General features: G+C 46.0%; 1 protein-coding gene across 1 annotated transcript; it reads left to right on the forward strand.

The window, feature by feature from the left end:
- Positions 1-6,398: 6,398 nt before the first annotated feature.
- LOC117059297 (somatotropin-like) lies at positions 6,399-13,083 on the forward strand. Its single transcript, XM_033170927.1, is given in 6 exon segments — positions 6,399-6,658; positions 8,351-8,483; positions 8,485-8,517; positions 8,918-9,034; positions 10,598-10,759; positions 12,827-13,083. Coding segments are annotated over 5 exon segments (594 nt in total). The 5' UTR covers positions 6,399-6,658; positions 8,351-8,402; the 3' UTR covers positions 13,028-13,083.
- Positions 13,084-14,457: the final 1,374 nt, after the last annotated feature.

Here is a 14,457-nt window from a genome sequence, read left to right on the forward strand (position 1 = left end):
CAGCGATGCTCCAGCAAGAGAACCTCCCTTGTGCCTTCCCCCCCCTCAAAAGTAGCTCTCCAATAAATTTTTCAAAAGTGATCTTTAAGCTTTTCAAAATTAAAAAAGAGTTCTAAAGCTGATTTATTCTATTTATTAATTTTTGAATGTGTGTGTGCGTGCACGTGCGTGCGTGCGCCGGTGGAACCTGTAACCCAAAGTTTCCATGTAGAGTTTTGCTGATTTTCCAGTTCATCCTCCACCCAGACTTGTCATGCATTCCACGCTCACTGAGCATGCTCAGTCCACACTGGGTTCTTTTTGAGTCCCCAACCTGGTACCATTTTGGTTCTGTAATAACCACTAACCACTCACAGCTTGAAAGCCAGAAATGGAGGAGATTGTGTTTCTTTCAGCTCTGGGGTGGATTTTATTGATCCAGAAAAGGAGAATGGGCATGAGAAGACCATGTGGAAGCTGGCACCATTGTCAGAAACTGTGTCTTGAGGAGAAGTATAGCAGTGGAGAGAGGAACACGTGGAGTCTGGGACGCATTACTAGCTTGTTAGGTGGAATCTTGTTTGGCCACCTGGAATGTCGCTTCGAGGGCTTATGGCCACAGCCCCAAAGAGCAGCAGAAGTGTTGCTAAGGGTAAAGATCCTAGCCTACTCTCTGATGACTCAGAAGTGTGGGGTGCTTGCTTCTGAGTGGATTCACTGAAGAGAATAGCTGCAGCCTTCCTGGACCACAAGCTTAACATGAGACAACAGTGTGAAGTAGCAGCAAAAGAAGCTAATGCTGTTCTAGGCTGCATCAACAGCTTCTGATTGGATCCTGGAATGTCCCTTTTCGGGTTCCTTTCTTGGTCCAGAGCTCTGGCATGAGACAGCCAGCTCATGCCAGACTGTCAGACTGAAAGACACTCGTTTTTTGGTCTCGCTCTCTGCCATGAATCAACTGGCTCACGCCAGAGCGCCAGACCAAAATACACTTGTTTTTTCGTTCTTGTGCTCTCTCACGGATCAGCTGCTTCCCACAAGGGCTTGTTGGGACAAAAATAAAAATAAAAATAGCATTGCAATTTTGATCAGCGGGATGTCGAAGGGTACACATCCTGATGTTCAAAGCAGAGGAGGCACAAGCCATAAAGAAACAGTGGCAATTTATAATTACACAACACCCTGGACAGAACACACTTGAACAGTACCAAAGCGTTGGCCCCCGATAATCTTTTGCTAGGAGTTGGCGGTGCTTCACGGTGTTTCCTCTTGTTTTGCGTGGTTCACCGAAGCAGATCTGTTCCTTTCCTGTCATTTTGCATGATAAAATACACCCCCCATGTGCAGCAGGGAAATGGGTATCTGAGGCAGGGGTGGGTGGGTTGGGAGGCGGAAATGTCACATGTTCATTCAGGCAAGGCAATGGAAAGGGGACTTTACACAACCAAGTTTCAGTTCTGCCAGCCATGCCTCACCCCCCCCCCCCATCGCCATCTTAGTTTTGAGACCCTCGTTGGTCCCTGAGGTTGTACTGACTGCATGTTCCTTTCAATGGCCAGCGATTCCTTAGCCCTTCAATGAAAAAGTGTATTAATTCAAAATGGAAAACAGCACCTGCGGAGTTTCTTCATGCGAAGAAGCAGAAACCCTGTAAGGAAAAAAATAGACCCAGAACTTCTCCTGTTTCAGCTCTTGTCATGCTTTCCATCCATTTTCCTCCTCCACACAGATATTTTTCCTCCTTTTGGCCTGGTTTGTTGGTTCTAGGGAGGGAGTGAAAATTCTGTACGTTTGCATTTTAATTCGAGCCAACGTAACTGTTTTCTTAATATTTATGTGCCCGGTCATTACCTGCTCCCTGGAAATTAAATCCCACCCACCTTCTCCTCCCCCTCTTGCATGTAATAAGATACAAAGGCAAGTGCCGTGTTTGGATAAACAGATGGATGTCCCCTGCGAGGTGGCGAGGGCGGCAGAGATCAGAGCCCCCGCCCCCCCAACACAACACACAGTGGTCAAGGGGTCAGCTAAGGATTGTGGGGTTATATCTGCTAACGGGGGACTCTCCAGCAAGAGACGGAGAGCTGAAACTGGAGGCAGGCCTCACCATCAGAATCAAGCTCTGGCGAACCAGTTTTCATTCCCTGGGCTCAGTTATTTTATTTACAGATTTATACCCAGCCCTTCCGTAAAAAGGATCAGGGCAGCATGTAAAAGTCTACATAAAAACTTCCGCAAACGCAACTGCATTTCTCTGAGCATGTTGGAGGTCTTTGTCAGGTACAGTACTTGGCATAAAAAGGGAGGCCATCTTTGGATGTGAGCTCAGCATCTTTCCCTCAGTGCTTCAGTCACCCCACCCAACATACCTCACACTCCTGTGATTGCAGAGCAATGTTTCCACAATAAAAGTGGCGGCTTCGAGGACCCTGTTCCAAGCCCAGCATCTTTCATTTTACAAAATAAATACTGTATTTGGGTATGACAAAAAAACAAAACAAGACAGAAAGAAGGAAATTCCTAATCCCTTTGCAGGCTCTAGAGCTGGCTGCCCTTTGAGGAAATATATTATTAGATGACTGTCCAGATTCTGATACTGGTGCGTTTGGCTGTTGTTGCGGTTTTGTTGTCGTTTGTACCAGACGGATGGCAAACCTGTGGCTTTTTGGACTCCAGCTTCTATCAGCCAAGTCAGGGATTTTATTATTTTATTTGTAAGAAGGCTTACATACCACTGTATCATTAAAAATATATCACGGCTGCTTACAACAACTGTTTCCTAATATTTTGAGAAGCTCGTATTTCTGTGCCTACTCTCTTCAGACCACCAATAATTTCACAAACCTATTTATAGCACACACACCCCAACTTCTTGGGAGGAAATGTGCTCTGACGCACATCACCGGCTGCTTTGAGTTCCTTGTGTGGTGCTTCCTTCAGCTCTGAAGCTTTTAAAATGCGCTTTTATACCAAATTCTCCTTTCTCTATACATTGTAATGTTTTATTGTTGCTATGGCCATTGGCTAATGCGAATAAGGTTTTATCTACTCTACTCTGAAGCGCCTTCTTGAGGTGTAAGTGATCAGAATTTCACAAGTCGAAACAAAATAGAAAATTCTTTCCAGTACCACCTTAGAGACCAACTGAGTTTGTTCTTGGTATGAGCTTTCGTGTGCATGCACACTTCTTTCACAAGGTAGGCTGAATGTGGGCGTTATCCAGCAAACACGGATGAACCTGAAAGCAACCCAGCATCAAAAGTGGGGAAAAACACACCCAGATGTTGCTGCTTCTGCGGTTACTGGACACCTGTCCTTGGCAGGGGGTGTGATCTTCTCTCCCGCCCCCTCCCACAATGGCTTTCCTAGGAGATGACCTTTGTATGATGCTCATATGAGGCAAAGCTCAGAGGGGCTTCTGAGAAAAGGCCCCACAACTCACCTTGCAAAATCCATGTTTATTAACAGGGGCGACTTTCCTCGAAATGTCATGAACTGGAAGATCCCTGCCCAGGATTGCATAAGCCCCCGTGGGTGTGCTACTGAGATGTTAGCATTGGATGAGATTGTAGACCACATGCGCCTGGGGTGAACATTGTCACCATCACGACACAGAGAGTAAAACATTGGTTCAAAATGCAGAATCCCTGGAATTTTGATATTCTGAATGTTCTAAGGGGTTGAGCAGGGCTGGGAATTGTTTTGTTTTGTTTCCAGAAGCGATGGTGTTTCTATAACTTATCGTGATGGCTTTTTTTTTTTAATTAAAAAAATATTTTTTTTATTCAGTTTTACATTTAACAATTAGAATCAGATACAAATCATAATCATATACACCTAGGATTCTCTGAATCCCTTGACTTCCCTCCACCCCTCCATGAGTTCCATAGTTATTCTTTTCCAACTGCATCCTATACTCTTCTCCACATTTCCTTAACATTCCATTCTCACCATAGTTCTTGTTACATTGCAAGCGTGTTTTTAGAATCCTGCCAGTGTTTTTAACTGTTTACAGTATTCTTTCAAGTAACTTATAAATTTCCCCCATTCTTAATTAAATTTATTATCTTCTTGGTTTCTGATCCTCCCGGTCATTTTCGCCATTTCGGCATAAGTCCATCATCTACGGTATGTTAGTCATTCTTCTCAGGTAGGTACATTATCTTCCTTCCTTCTCTGGGCATGCAGGATCCGTATAGCTACCATAGTGTACATAAAAAGTCTTTTCCTTGGGTATTTATCGTTATGGCTTTATTGGTGGTGGTGGTGGGGCTAAGGGTTTCCCCCGTTCTCACCCAAACTGCTCCATATCCTCAGAAGACAGCCTCAGATTTCTTAATCCCAGCCTCTCTGCCCACAAAGTATGGAGCCCAGAAGGGGAAACCATGAAAATGCTACTCTCAGGCTTTTTCAGACCAGGAGCAAAGATGGCAGTACCTGCTGGAGCACCAGAGATAAGCAGCTCTGGGGTCAGTGGTCATAGAATTTTAGAGTTGGAAGGGACCACGAGGGTCATCTAGTCCAACCTGCTGCAATGCAGGAATGTTTTGCCTGTCGTGGGGCTCGGACCCATCATCCTGAGATTAAGAGTCTCCTGCTCCACCAATTCTATGCTTACTCCCAGGTAGTGAATTTGGAGACTTCTGTTAGACATAAAAACAAGGACAGGAACCGCCACAATTCACACATTTTCCTGAGATCAGTAACAGAAGCCACACAAACAGAAATACGAACAGCATACACAATTTTTTTTAAGTCCAAGAACATCACATAACTGTGTTATTTTCTGCACTGTTGCTGATGTTTCCCTTCCATTGAAATGCACTGACATTAATTACGTAATTAGCGATTACATAATTGTGTTCATATTGTGTTCATATTGAAGGAGTCATTGTTTTGTTTTGTTTTGTTTTGTTTTTGTTTTATTATGTATTTTGTGTTCTCATTGTGTTGTATTTTTATGTAGTGAACAAACCTGTGATCTTCAGATGAAGGGCAGGATACAAATTTTAATGATGATGATAATGATGGTGATGATGATGATTTAGATTTTAGCAGAAGCCAAACTGTAGCACAATGGAAACAGTGCTGACAGAGCGGAATACAATACAGGACAGGATTGAAATCATGGCCTCCTTACATTCTGAGAAACTACACACGGGATTGCAATCATGCTATTCCTAATAAACTGGCTGTTATGCTATGTTGTGTGTTTGTGTGTGTATTCAACACAACTGCCAACTGCCTGCATGTTGAATTTCTCTTCAAAGGCATGGCCATGAGCTCCTGCACTTCACAGTTTACTTCACTTCACACCACTGCAAAAAAGAACTCAGCTCAACCATCTCCATCTTTCAGCCCCATTCCTTCCAGTTCCTAGCTGTGTTCCCCTGGGAGCTGCCACCCAGCAGTAGGAACAGTATTACAGCAGACTTTATCACCAGAGGTGTAATCCATTGTCTCTTGAGACAGATGGATGACAACAACAACAACAACAAGCTCCATGTTTAAGGAGAAGCTCCATGTTTGAAAGTCTCCATGCAGACTGTCTCACCAGAGTGGTGCATGCTCTAGTTATCTCCCGCTTGGACAACTGCAATGCGCTCTATGTGGGGCTACCTTTGAATGTGACCCAGAAACTGCAACTAATCCAGAATGCAGCAACTAGACTGGTGACTGGGAGCGGCTGCCAAGACCATATAACACCAGTCCTGAGAGATCTGCATTGGCTCCCAGTACATTTCTGAGCACAATTCAAAGTGTTGGCGCTGACCTTTAAAGCCCTAAACGGCCTCGGCCCAGTGTAACTGAAGGAGCATCTCCACCCCCATCATTCAGCCCGGACACTGAGGTTCACCTCCGAGGGCCTTCTGGCGCTTCCCTCGCTGCGAGAAGTGATGTTACAGGGAACCAGGCAGAGGGCCTTCTCGGTAGTGGCACCCACACTGTGGAACACCCTCCCCTCAGATGTCAAGGAAAAAAACAACTACCTGACATTTAGAAGACATCTGAAGGCAGCCCTGTTTAGGGAAGTTTTTAATGTTTGATGTTCTATCATGTTTTTAATATTCTGTTGGGAGCCGCCCAGAGTGGCTGGGGAAACCCAGCCAGATGGGCTGGGTATTAATAAATTATTATTATTATTATTATTATTATTATTATTATTATTATTATTCCCCTGCCCCAGCTGTAGTCCCCACCTAGCAAGAGAAATGGTACAGGAATCATGTATGCCAACAACAGAATCTGGTCCCAACTGTCAACAACCAAGTACAAACAGTTAAATCCAACGCTCATCTTGGCCGGAGGTCTCTAGCAAGGAAGATGGTGGAATTTTCACTGGGCATTGTGACACCCCACCGCCTGATCACAAGCCTATTTTGGCTGCGTACCAACAGCCTATGTGGACACAGCTGAGATCAGGTTGTCCTAACTCATCTGCCCAGGTGTTGATGATGCAGGTCAACACCCTTGTTGTTGCCAACTGACATGGATAGCCTCTACATATATGCATCTGCATGTGCTGGTTAGCAAACGCAAGCATGGACCTACTCATCCGATCAATAAACATTATATGCTTGGCGTATAAGTATGGCTCAGGTGGGGCATTAAGTAGTACAGATGAGAGGAAAACTGCCTTCAAAGACCTCCGTGATTTGCCAACGGGACATGGATTCAGGTATGCTTTTGCATGTTAAGAAGAGGGAGGTTGCCGTATTTCTGAACGAATGGAGATTCTGCATCCTTGATAACGGCAAATTCTGCAGAAATCCAACGGGTGCAGATTTCCTGATGGGGGAAACGTTCACCTGTTACGTTTTGGCCGGTTGGGCAGCTGCTAAAGTTGTGGGAATCTCTGTGCGTCAGAAAGGTGGCGATCCAAGTTAAGATGATATCTGGGGATTAGCTGCTGGTTTTGATTGATGTTGTTCTCCACGCTAGCACTAAGCAAATTCATAACTGTGGGGTTTTATGAGACCAGGAGCAAAATGAGATCCAGCAATCTTGGAGGGCGGGGCAGGGGAGTCTGTCATGCAAATAGGTACAACTGTCAGGTAAGTTCAGGTAATAGTAAGAATTCAGCATGCTCAGCAAGCTAAGTGATGAAACATGGACTGTACATGGGTGACATGCTTTGGAAGTCTAAACCTTCCCCCACTCCAGCAATCAGCCCAGTGGCTCCTCAAGAGTCAGGCAACGATTCTGAAGGGACGATTGGGGTGTGCTTGGGGAACATCCACCCCCTGCTGTCTGCTTGCACCAATGACTGCTTCTGTTTTGCTCTCGTTCTCTCCATTTGTTTCTGTCCACACCAAATGTCAGACAAAGTACTTGTTTCAAATGCTAGCAGACTCCTTGCAGACTACTTGCACCGTGTATGTTGCAGGTGTTTAGTTGAGACCACAGCGTTTCTGGCTAAAAGATCTCTTGCAGAAGGTCTCAGAAAGGTGACTAAGGATTCAGTGCAGGTGGGCTGTTAAGACCATAGGTCTGACCAGGTATAAGGTATTTCTTTATGTCTTTCCCAGCAAATATTGCTTCTAGTTTAGAGCCCAAATACTGAGGTGAGGGTGCCAGAAGGTGACTGTCTAATCTATTTGAAGAAAAAAATTGAAAAAGTGAGTTGGAATGCAACCTCCAACCCACCTGCCCATGCCAGCAGCAAGAACCAGCAAGAATTATCTTGCCAAACCTGCCACCCCCATCCCAAAGGAGGGTAGCTATCTCACCTGGGCATATGCTGAACACAGTCAACGGCTGCCTTAAAAGCCATGGCTTCCTCTGGCGGAACTCTGGGAGGGCTCACACTTTATTCAATGTATATTTCTCCAGAAAAGATGGTTGTGTGGCTCAGAGGCGACTCTCAGTGGTATAACCAGTTAACAGAAAACAGTCCAGGTTTAGCAAAGTTTAGTTTAATCCGCTCAAAAAGAAGCTACGGCCTTGTAAGGTCATTGTAGAAGATGTGAAATCTGAGCTCTGTAGCAGCTCGAATTTTGTAACCTTTAACTTTGCTCACTTGAAAAGGCGATGTGAATCTCCAGACGTCATTGGACTCCAACACCCATCATCCTTGACTGCCGGCAACATTGGCTGGGGCTGGTGAGAGTTGGAGTCATGTTACATCTTGAGGGCCACAGGTTCCCTATCCCTGTTTTAACAGGTTGATTATAAGGCTTTTCAGAGATGAACAGAGATCTACCTAGACTGGAGCTCGGCTTTAGCAGAATATACCAAATTGCGAGATTTGCACAAACCATGGATTTAAATGAGCTGCTTAAGTGTCACATCGCGTCTTTCAATTACGTTGCACGCATTGCAAAGGACTCTCCTTTGATCTGAGAATCTCAGCCTCCGTCTTCTTTTGCAGCTTCTAGACCTTCTTCTCTGTTTGTCATTGCTCTGACTATCTTGGCCCTGCAATGGCCGAAGGGAACAACGGCCTTTCCCACAATGCCCCTCTCCAGCCTGTTTGCCAATGCAGTTATAAGGGCACAGCATCTTCACCTGCTAGCAGCTGATACCTTCAAGGAGTTTGTGAGTAATAGGACTCAGCTATACAGCTGCAAATAAAACATTTTAAATGTGTTGTAAGGTGCAATATACAAATGTGTCAGTAGATGGCGAGAGTGAGCTATGCCAAATTCTATGTATTGTTCAAAGCGTTTTTAAAAAAAGCATTTTCACAGCATTTTTTTATATGTGTGTAGATTCCACCATAGTGTACCATTCAGAAATGCATCTATTTGGTTTCTATATCATCATTCCTTCTGACAGTGAACAAGGGTGGCTGAGTGCCGCTCAGGCACAATTATAACTTGGCTTGGCAGCTCCATATCCAGCCTCTACTTCACCTTTGCTCCTGGCTAAACGGTGCATGGAGGAAGCAACCCTCGTAGCATTTTGCGGCTTTTGTTTTGTTTTTGTTTTTTTACAGGAACGTTCCTACATCTCAGAAGCCCAGCGGTACTCCAACAAAAACTCTCCATCTTCATACTGTTATTCTGAAACCATCCCTGCACCCACAGGGAAGGAAGATGCCCAGCAAAGAACGGTAGGTTAACTCCCTTGTTCCCTTATTTTATGGAATGACTGCATCAATGTCAAAAATCTGGAATTTGTGTGTTTTGTGTGTTCAGCTTCCCATTGTCCCAGTTGGCAAACAGCGGGGTAGCTCCCAACTTCTGTAACAATACTTTGCAATCCCATTTTCTCTCCAGCTGCCATCAGAATATAACTTGTCCCAAACAACGTAACTATTCAATCACTGAGGAAGGAATGTTCCCATTGAGAGAATGCCCTCTGCCAGCTTTACAAGCATCATCTAGCATTCACTACTCTTTAGCAAGTTATCAGGGGCGCTTCCTGTCAACCTCGTTACAGAGCAATCTCATTTGTTTGCAGAGAACTTAGATGCCTACTGTTGAATGAGCATCCATTCTGATTTGTTTTGAGGGTAGGTTAGATGATGTTGCATCAAAGCAAGCCAGTGTGGTGTAGTGGTTAAGAGCAGTAGACTCGTAATCTGGTGAACCAGGTTCATGTCTCCACTCCTTGGGCTAGTCACACTTCTCTGAAGTCTCTCAGCCCCACTCACCTCACAGAGTGTTTGTTGTGGGGGAGGAAGGGAAAGGAGAATGTTAGCCGCTTTGAGACTCCTTCGGGTAGTGAAAAGCGGGATATCAAATCCAAACTCCTCTTCCTCCTCCTCCTCTTTCCAGTGTTTTCCCCTTCACTTTCCTTCATGCAGAAAAAAAAAATCAGATTCAGGGATCAGAAGCAGTTTTGTTGCGCAGACCAACTACTAAATTAGCCAGTATGCAATTGAATCCCACTCAAGCAAATGGCTCCAGGTTCACTTCAATTAAATGTAAGGGTCTAATGGAATAGGGCCGGGAAAGTACTCTGCCCAAGTCCTTAAAAGGTAACTTTGGGTCATGGGCTAGACATGGCATTTGGGAGATGGTCTTTCTTTTCTTTTCTTTTTTAGAGTATTAGTAGCAGTGCAAGGAAAGAAATCTGATTGGAACCAAGATTTTGTGGGTGTTTGACATCTGGGAGTTTGACACCACAGGTTTCCACACCCCTGCTGTACATCTTCTGAAGGTGGTGCCCTTATTTAGGTTGACGTTTGGTGCTCAAGGACAGAAAAAGTATAATAACTAGTACACCGTTATCTACCTTGTTATTGGGTTGGATGGAGAGGGCTGTGAGCACAAAGAGGCACACATTGAACCCAGGGCACAGCATTCCCTCTCAAACCATTTCCTTGATCCGACCCACCATTCGTTGCTATAATGGAAACACATGGGCTCCAAACCGCATCCGTTTCATCCATCATTGTGATCAGTGGTCAAGGATGGGAGCTGTCGTCAAGAAGGCCGTAGGTTCCCCACTCCTGATGTACAGGTTCAGGTTTTGGCGAGTCCTCCAGGGAACGAATCCCAAGGTTGTGGGGCCACCACAACAGCGTTTTGCTTTGCTTGTGCAAAGCTGGTTTGGCACAGAGATGGCGTACTTATTAAGAGAGTGTCTTGAAGGCTATGGGGGAGGGGGGAATGAGTGACTCGTTATGGTTCTTTTTAAAACTGGCCTCTTTGTTTATTTTCCCTTTAAGGACATGGAGCTTCTCAGGTTTTCGCTGACTCTCATTCAGTCCTGGCTAGGTCCTGTACGGTTCCTAAGCAGGGTGTTCACTAATAGCCTGGTCTTTGGGACTTCGGACAGAGTGTATGAAAAACTCCAAGACTTGGAAGAAGGTATCCAGGCTCTTATGAGGGTAAGCCATCTGTTCCCAAGGGGCAAGCAGTTCCCTTTGAGTGAAGCTGCAGTTCTGGTCACCCTACTAACCACGATGACTGTGTGCTAACTCCCAATATTGGAGACGAGATGCCTCTGAGCACCAGTTGGTGAGGAATGCAAGTTGCGCTCATGCGAGCTTCTCTTTTGGACTGACCCAACAAGGCATTTAATGCTCTCAACTTGCAATTAAGCCACATTTTGGGGGGACACACACACACACCGAAAACTGTAACTGCTGCTGAGTCCCGCATTGCTGCTGCTGCATCTCAACCCATCCATTGCAGAACTGCCTTTGCAAGGCCTCTTACTTGATTTTGCTGCCATGCTGAGAATTAGCTAGAGAGATAGGCTTCAAATGCTTGCCAAGAGAGACCTTCCACCTGCCTTCTCCCATTCCAGGGGCTGCATGCATGCCTCTGCTCACCCACAATACAGGGGAACAGTTGTCGTAATTAGTCACGAAGCAAACGGTGGGTAATTTTCAAAATCTCCCAAGCTTGGGATTGGGGCCATGTTTCCTAATAATAGACAGGACGCGGATGGCGCCGTGGGTTAAACCACAGAGCCTAGGGCTTGCTGATCAAAAGGTTGGCGGTTCGAATCGCCACGACGGGGTGAGCTCCTGTTGCTCGGTCCCAGCTCCTGCCCACCTAGCAGCTTGAAAGCACGTCAAAGTGCAAGTAGATAAATAAGTACCGCTCCGGCGGGAAGGTAAACAACGTTTCCGTGCGCTGCTCTGGTTCGCCAGAAGCGGCTTAGTCATGCTGGCCACATGACCCGGAAGCTGTACGCCGGCTCCCTCGGCCAGTAACGCGAGATGAGCGCCGCAACCCCAAAGTCGGACACGACTGGACCTAATGTTCAGGGGTCCCTTTACCTTTTACCTTCCTAATAATTATTATTTATTTATTTATACCCCGCCCATCCAGCTGGGTTTCCCCAGCCACTCTGGGCGGCTCCCAACAGAATATTAAAAGCACAATAAAACATCAAACATTAAAAACTTCCCTAAACAGGGCTGCCTTCAGATGTCTTCCAAAAGACAAATAGTTGTTTATTTAAATAAAAAAAAGAAGAATAAACCTTTATTGTCACTACACCACCTGTGTGCAGTGAAATTAAATGAGGGCCCCCCACACACACATACACTCGGTCTTGTTCGCACTCTGTGTGCTTGTCGGAAGTCAATTGCACCAGTATTTTTTTCCATTCAGCAGCCCAACAGCCCACAGATAAAAACTGTTCTTTAACCTGTTGGTGCGGCTGTCTATACTTCTATATCTCCTGCCCGAAGGTAGGAGATTAAAAAGGTGCTGGCCGGGGTGTGAGTCATCCCTGAGAATTTTCCTCGCTCTCCTGAGGCAGCGGTCTCCTGCGATGTCATCTAGTGAACTCAGGGTCCAGCCCATGGTACGATGTGCTGTATTCACCACCCTTCGTAGGGACTTCCTGTCCTTGGCTGTCAAACCAGCGTACCACACTGTAATACAGTATGAAAGGACACTTTCTATTGCAGACAGGTGGAAAGAGGTCATCAATTTTTGTTTGACGTTGTTCTTACGTAAGACCCTAAGGAAATGGAGTCTCTGTTGGGCCTTCCTAACCACCTGGGTTGTATTGATTTTCCAAGTGAAGTCTTCACTAAGGTAAACTCCCAGGAATTTGAAGGAATAGACTCTCTCCACACAGCCCCCACCCCCCAATATACAACGGGGCTAGTCCCCCCCTCTTCCTCCGAAAGTCCAACACCATCTCCGTGCAGACTGCTTGTGTACCATCATGTTCATTTCCTTGACATCTGATGGGAGGGCGTTCCACAGGGCGGGCGCCACTACCGAGAAGGCCCTCTGCCTGGTTCCCTGTAACTTCGCTTCTCGCAGTGAGGGAACTGCCAGAAGGTCCTTGGAGCTGGACCTCGGTGTCCGGGCTGAACAATGGGGGTGGAGACGTTCCTTCAGGTATACTGGGACTGGGCCGAGGCCGTTTAGGTCTTTAAAGGTCTGTCGTCATACCTTTCCCATTTGCAAGAGCGTTTTTCCCACAGGAGCTGGAGGACGGGAGCTCACGGGGTGTTCAGCTGCTCAGACCCACCTACGACAAATTTGACGTCAACCTCCGGAGCGAAGACGCTCTGCTGAAAAACTACGGCCTTCTGTCCTGCTTCAAGAAGGACCTGCACAAGGTGGAGACCTACCTGAAAGTGATGAAGTGCCGGCGTTTCGGGGAAGTTAACTGCACCATCTGAGGGGAGAAGTACCATTTCCTAAGGCCTGGAGTTAGTGCGCTGCTGGTGCCTCTGCTGTGTGTGCGTGAGGAAACGCTGATTCAAGTCAAGAGCAAAATGTTGTGCATTCTGTAGCTCTGCTGCTAGCAAGAACCCTCTATGCTTCTTTGTACTTGTAAAAATAAATCCAGTTTTGCCTCTAGCTCTTCAGACATTATTTGTATTGGATCAACTCAAGATAGGCCTGCGCGAGGGAGAGGGCCTCTTTTTTTACCCTTGCCCTCATCAGGTTTATTTCCAACTGTGAAGGCCTGAAAGTGGGGGGAGACCCTTCTAAGCACGCTCCATTGAACCTCCCTACAGTCAGGAACCTTGTGTTAGGTGGGTTCTCAGATTGTGCATGTTCTAAAGACGTGTCCTTAGAAGCCCCCTTCCACCTTTCATGTAAGTTGCATGAAGGTCTGAAGCGAGGGCGACTCTCAGCTTATGCTGGGTTGACGTTCCAGAGAAAGTGCCTAAAGCCAAAATTTGTGTATAGTCAAAGCACACTGAGTTCAGTGGCAAGTGAGACTGCAAACGGTTTATTTCCCGGACGTCCAACCTAATTTAATTTTTTTTGCCAAGCGAATAAAGCTGAATGTGCACAAGCTTAATACACATAAATTGCAAATCACCCATACAGTGTTTGTTCCTATGGGGCTTATTCCATTTCAAAATAATAGTAATAATAAAGGAAATCCCTGTGCTTCATTTCTAGATTCTGATTTGGAAGCCCTTTCCTTTCCCGTTTATCCCCGATCAGATGCAACAAAACATGTCCCTCCTGCTCTGGTCTCCCCTCCTTTAAACTTCCAACAGTTTGACTTCACCCCCAAAGCAGCACGCCTCTGTTGTCTCCCGAGATGGATGAATGCCAATCTAGCCCTGATCAGTGATGATTCTAGGCTCATACAAACTTCCATTTGCCCTGCCGCTTTCCCCTGGAGAAAACCTGTTCTTTAGCGCTAAATCGGACCAGGCATCAGCTGGGTTTCCTCCGGATTGACATTTCTTCCGATTTAGTGCTAAAGAACAGGTTTTCCCCGGGGGAAAGCAGCAGGCAAGGGCAAAACTTCTGGGACCACCCCTGCTTTCTAGGCATGGTGCAAGTGCAAGTCTGGTAGACCCTTCATAATAATAATACTAATTATTAAGTAGTGGGTGGACACAGCAGACGACACAGTGATTCTCCAAGCAGCTCTCTTTATTCTCAGGCTGGAACAGAACTGAACTGAAGGGCTGAGCCAGCCTGCTTATATAGTATTCAGGAACATGCAACAGTAACAACTCTCTCTAGCTACCCAATCCGTGAATGGCACTCTCAATCCTTCATTTGCATGTGGACCTGAGTGAGAACTGCAGTTAGGTGGGCAGAGTGAAACTATATACACAACACCCCTAGTGGCCTAGGG

Source organism: Lacerta agilis, chromosome 14, assembly GCF_009819535.1.
Source record: "Lacerta agilis isolate rLacAgi1 chromosome 14, rLacAgi1.pri, whole genome shotgun sequence".
In the NCBI taxonomy this organism is placed as follows: Eukaryota; Metazoa; Chordata; class Lepidosauria; order Squamata; family Lacertidae; genus Lacerta; species Lacerta agilis.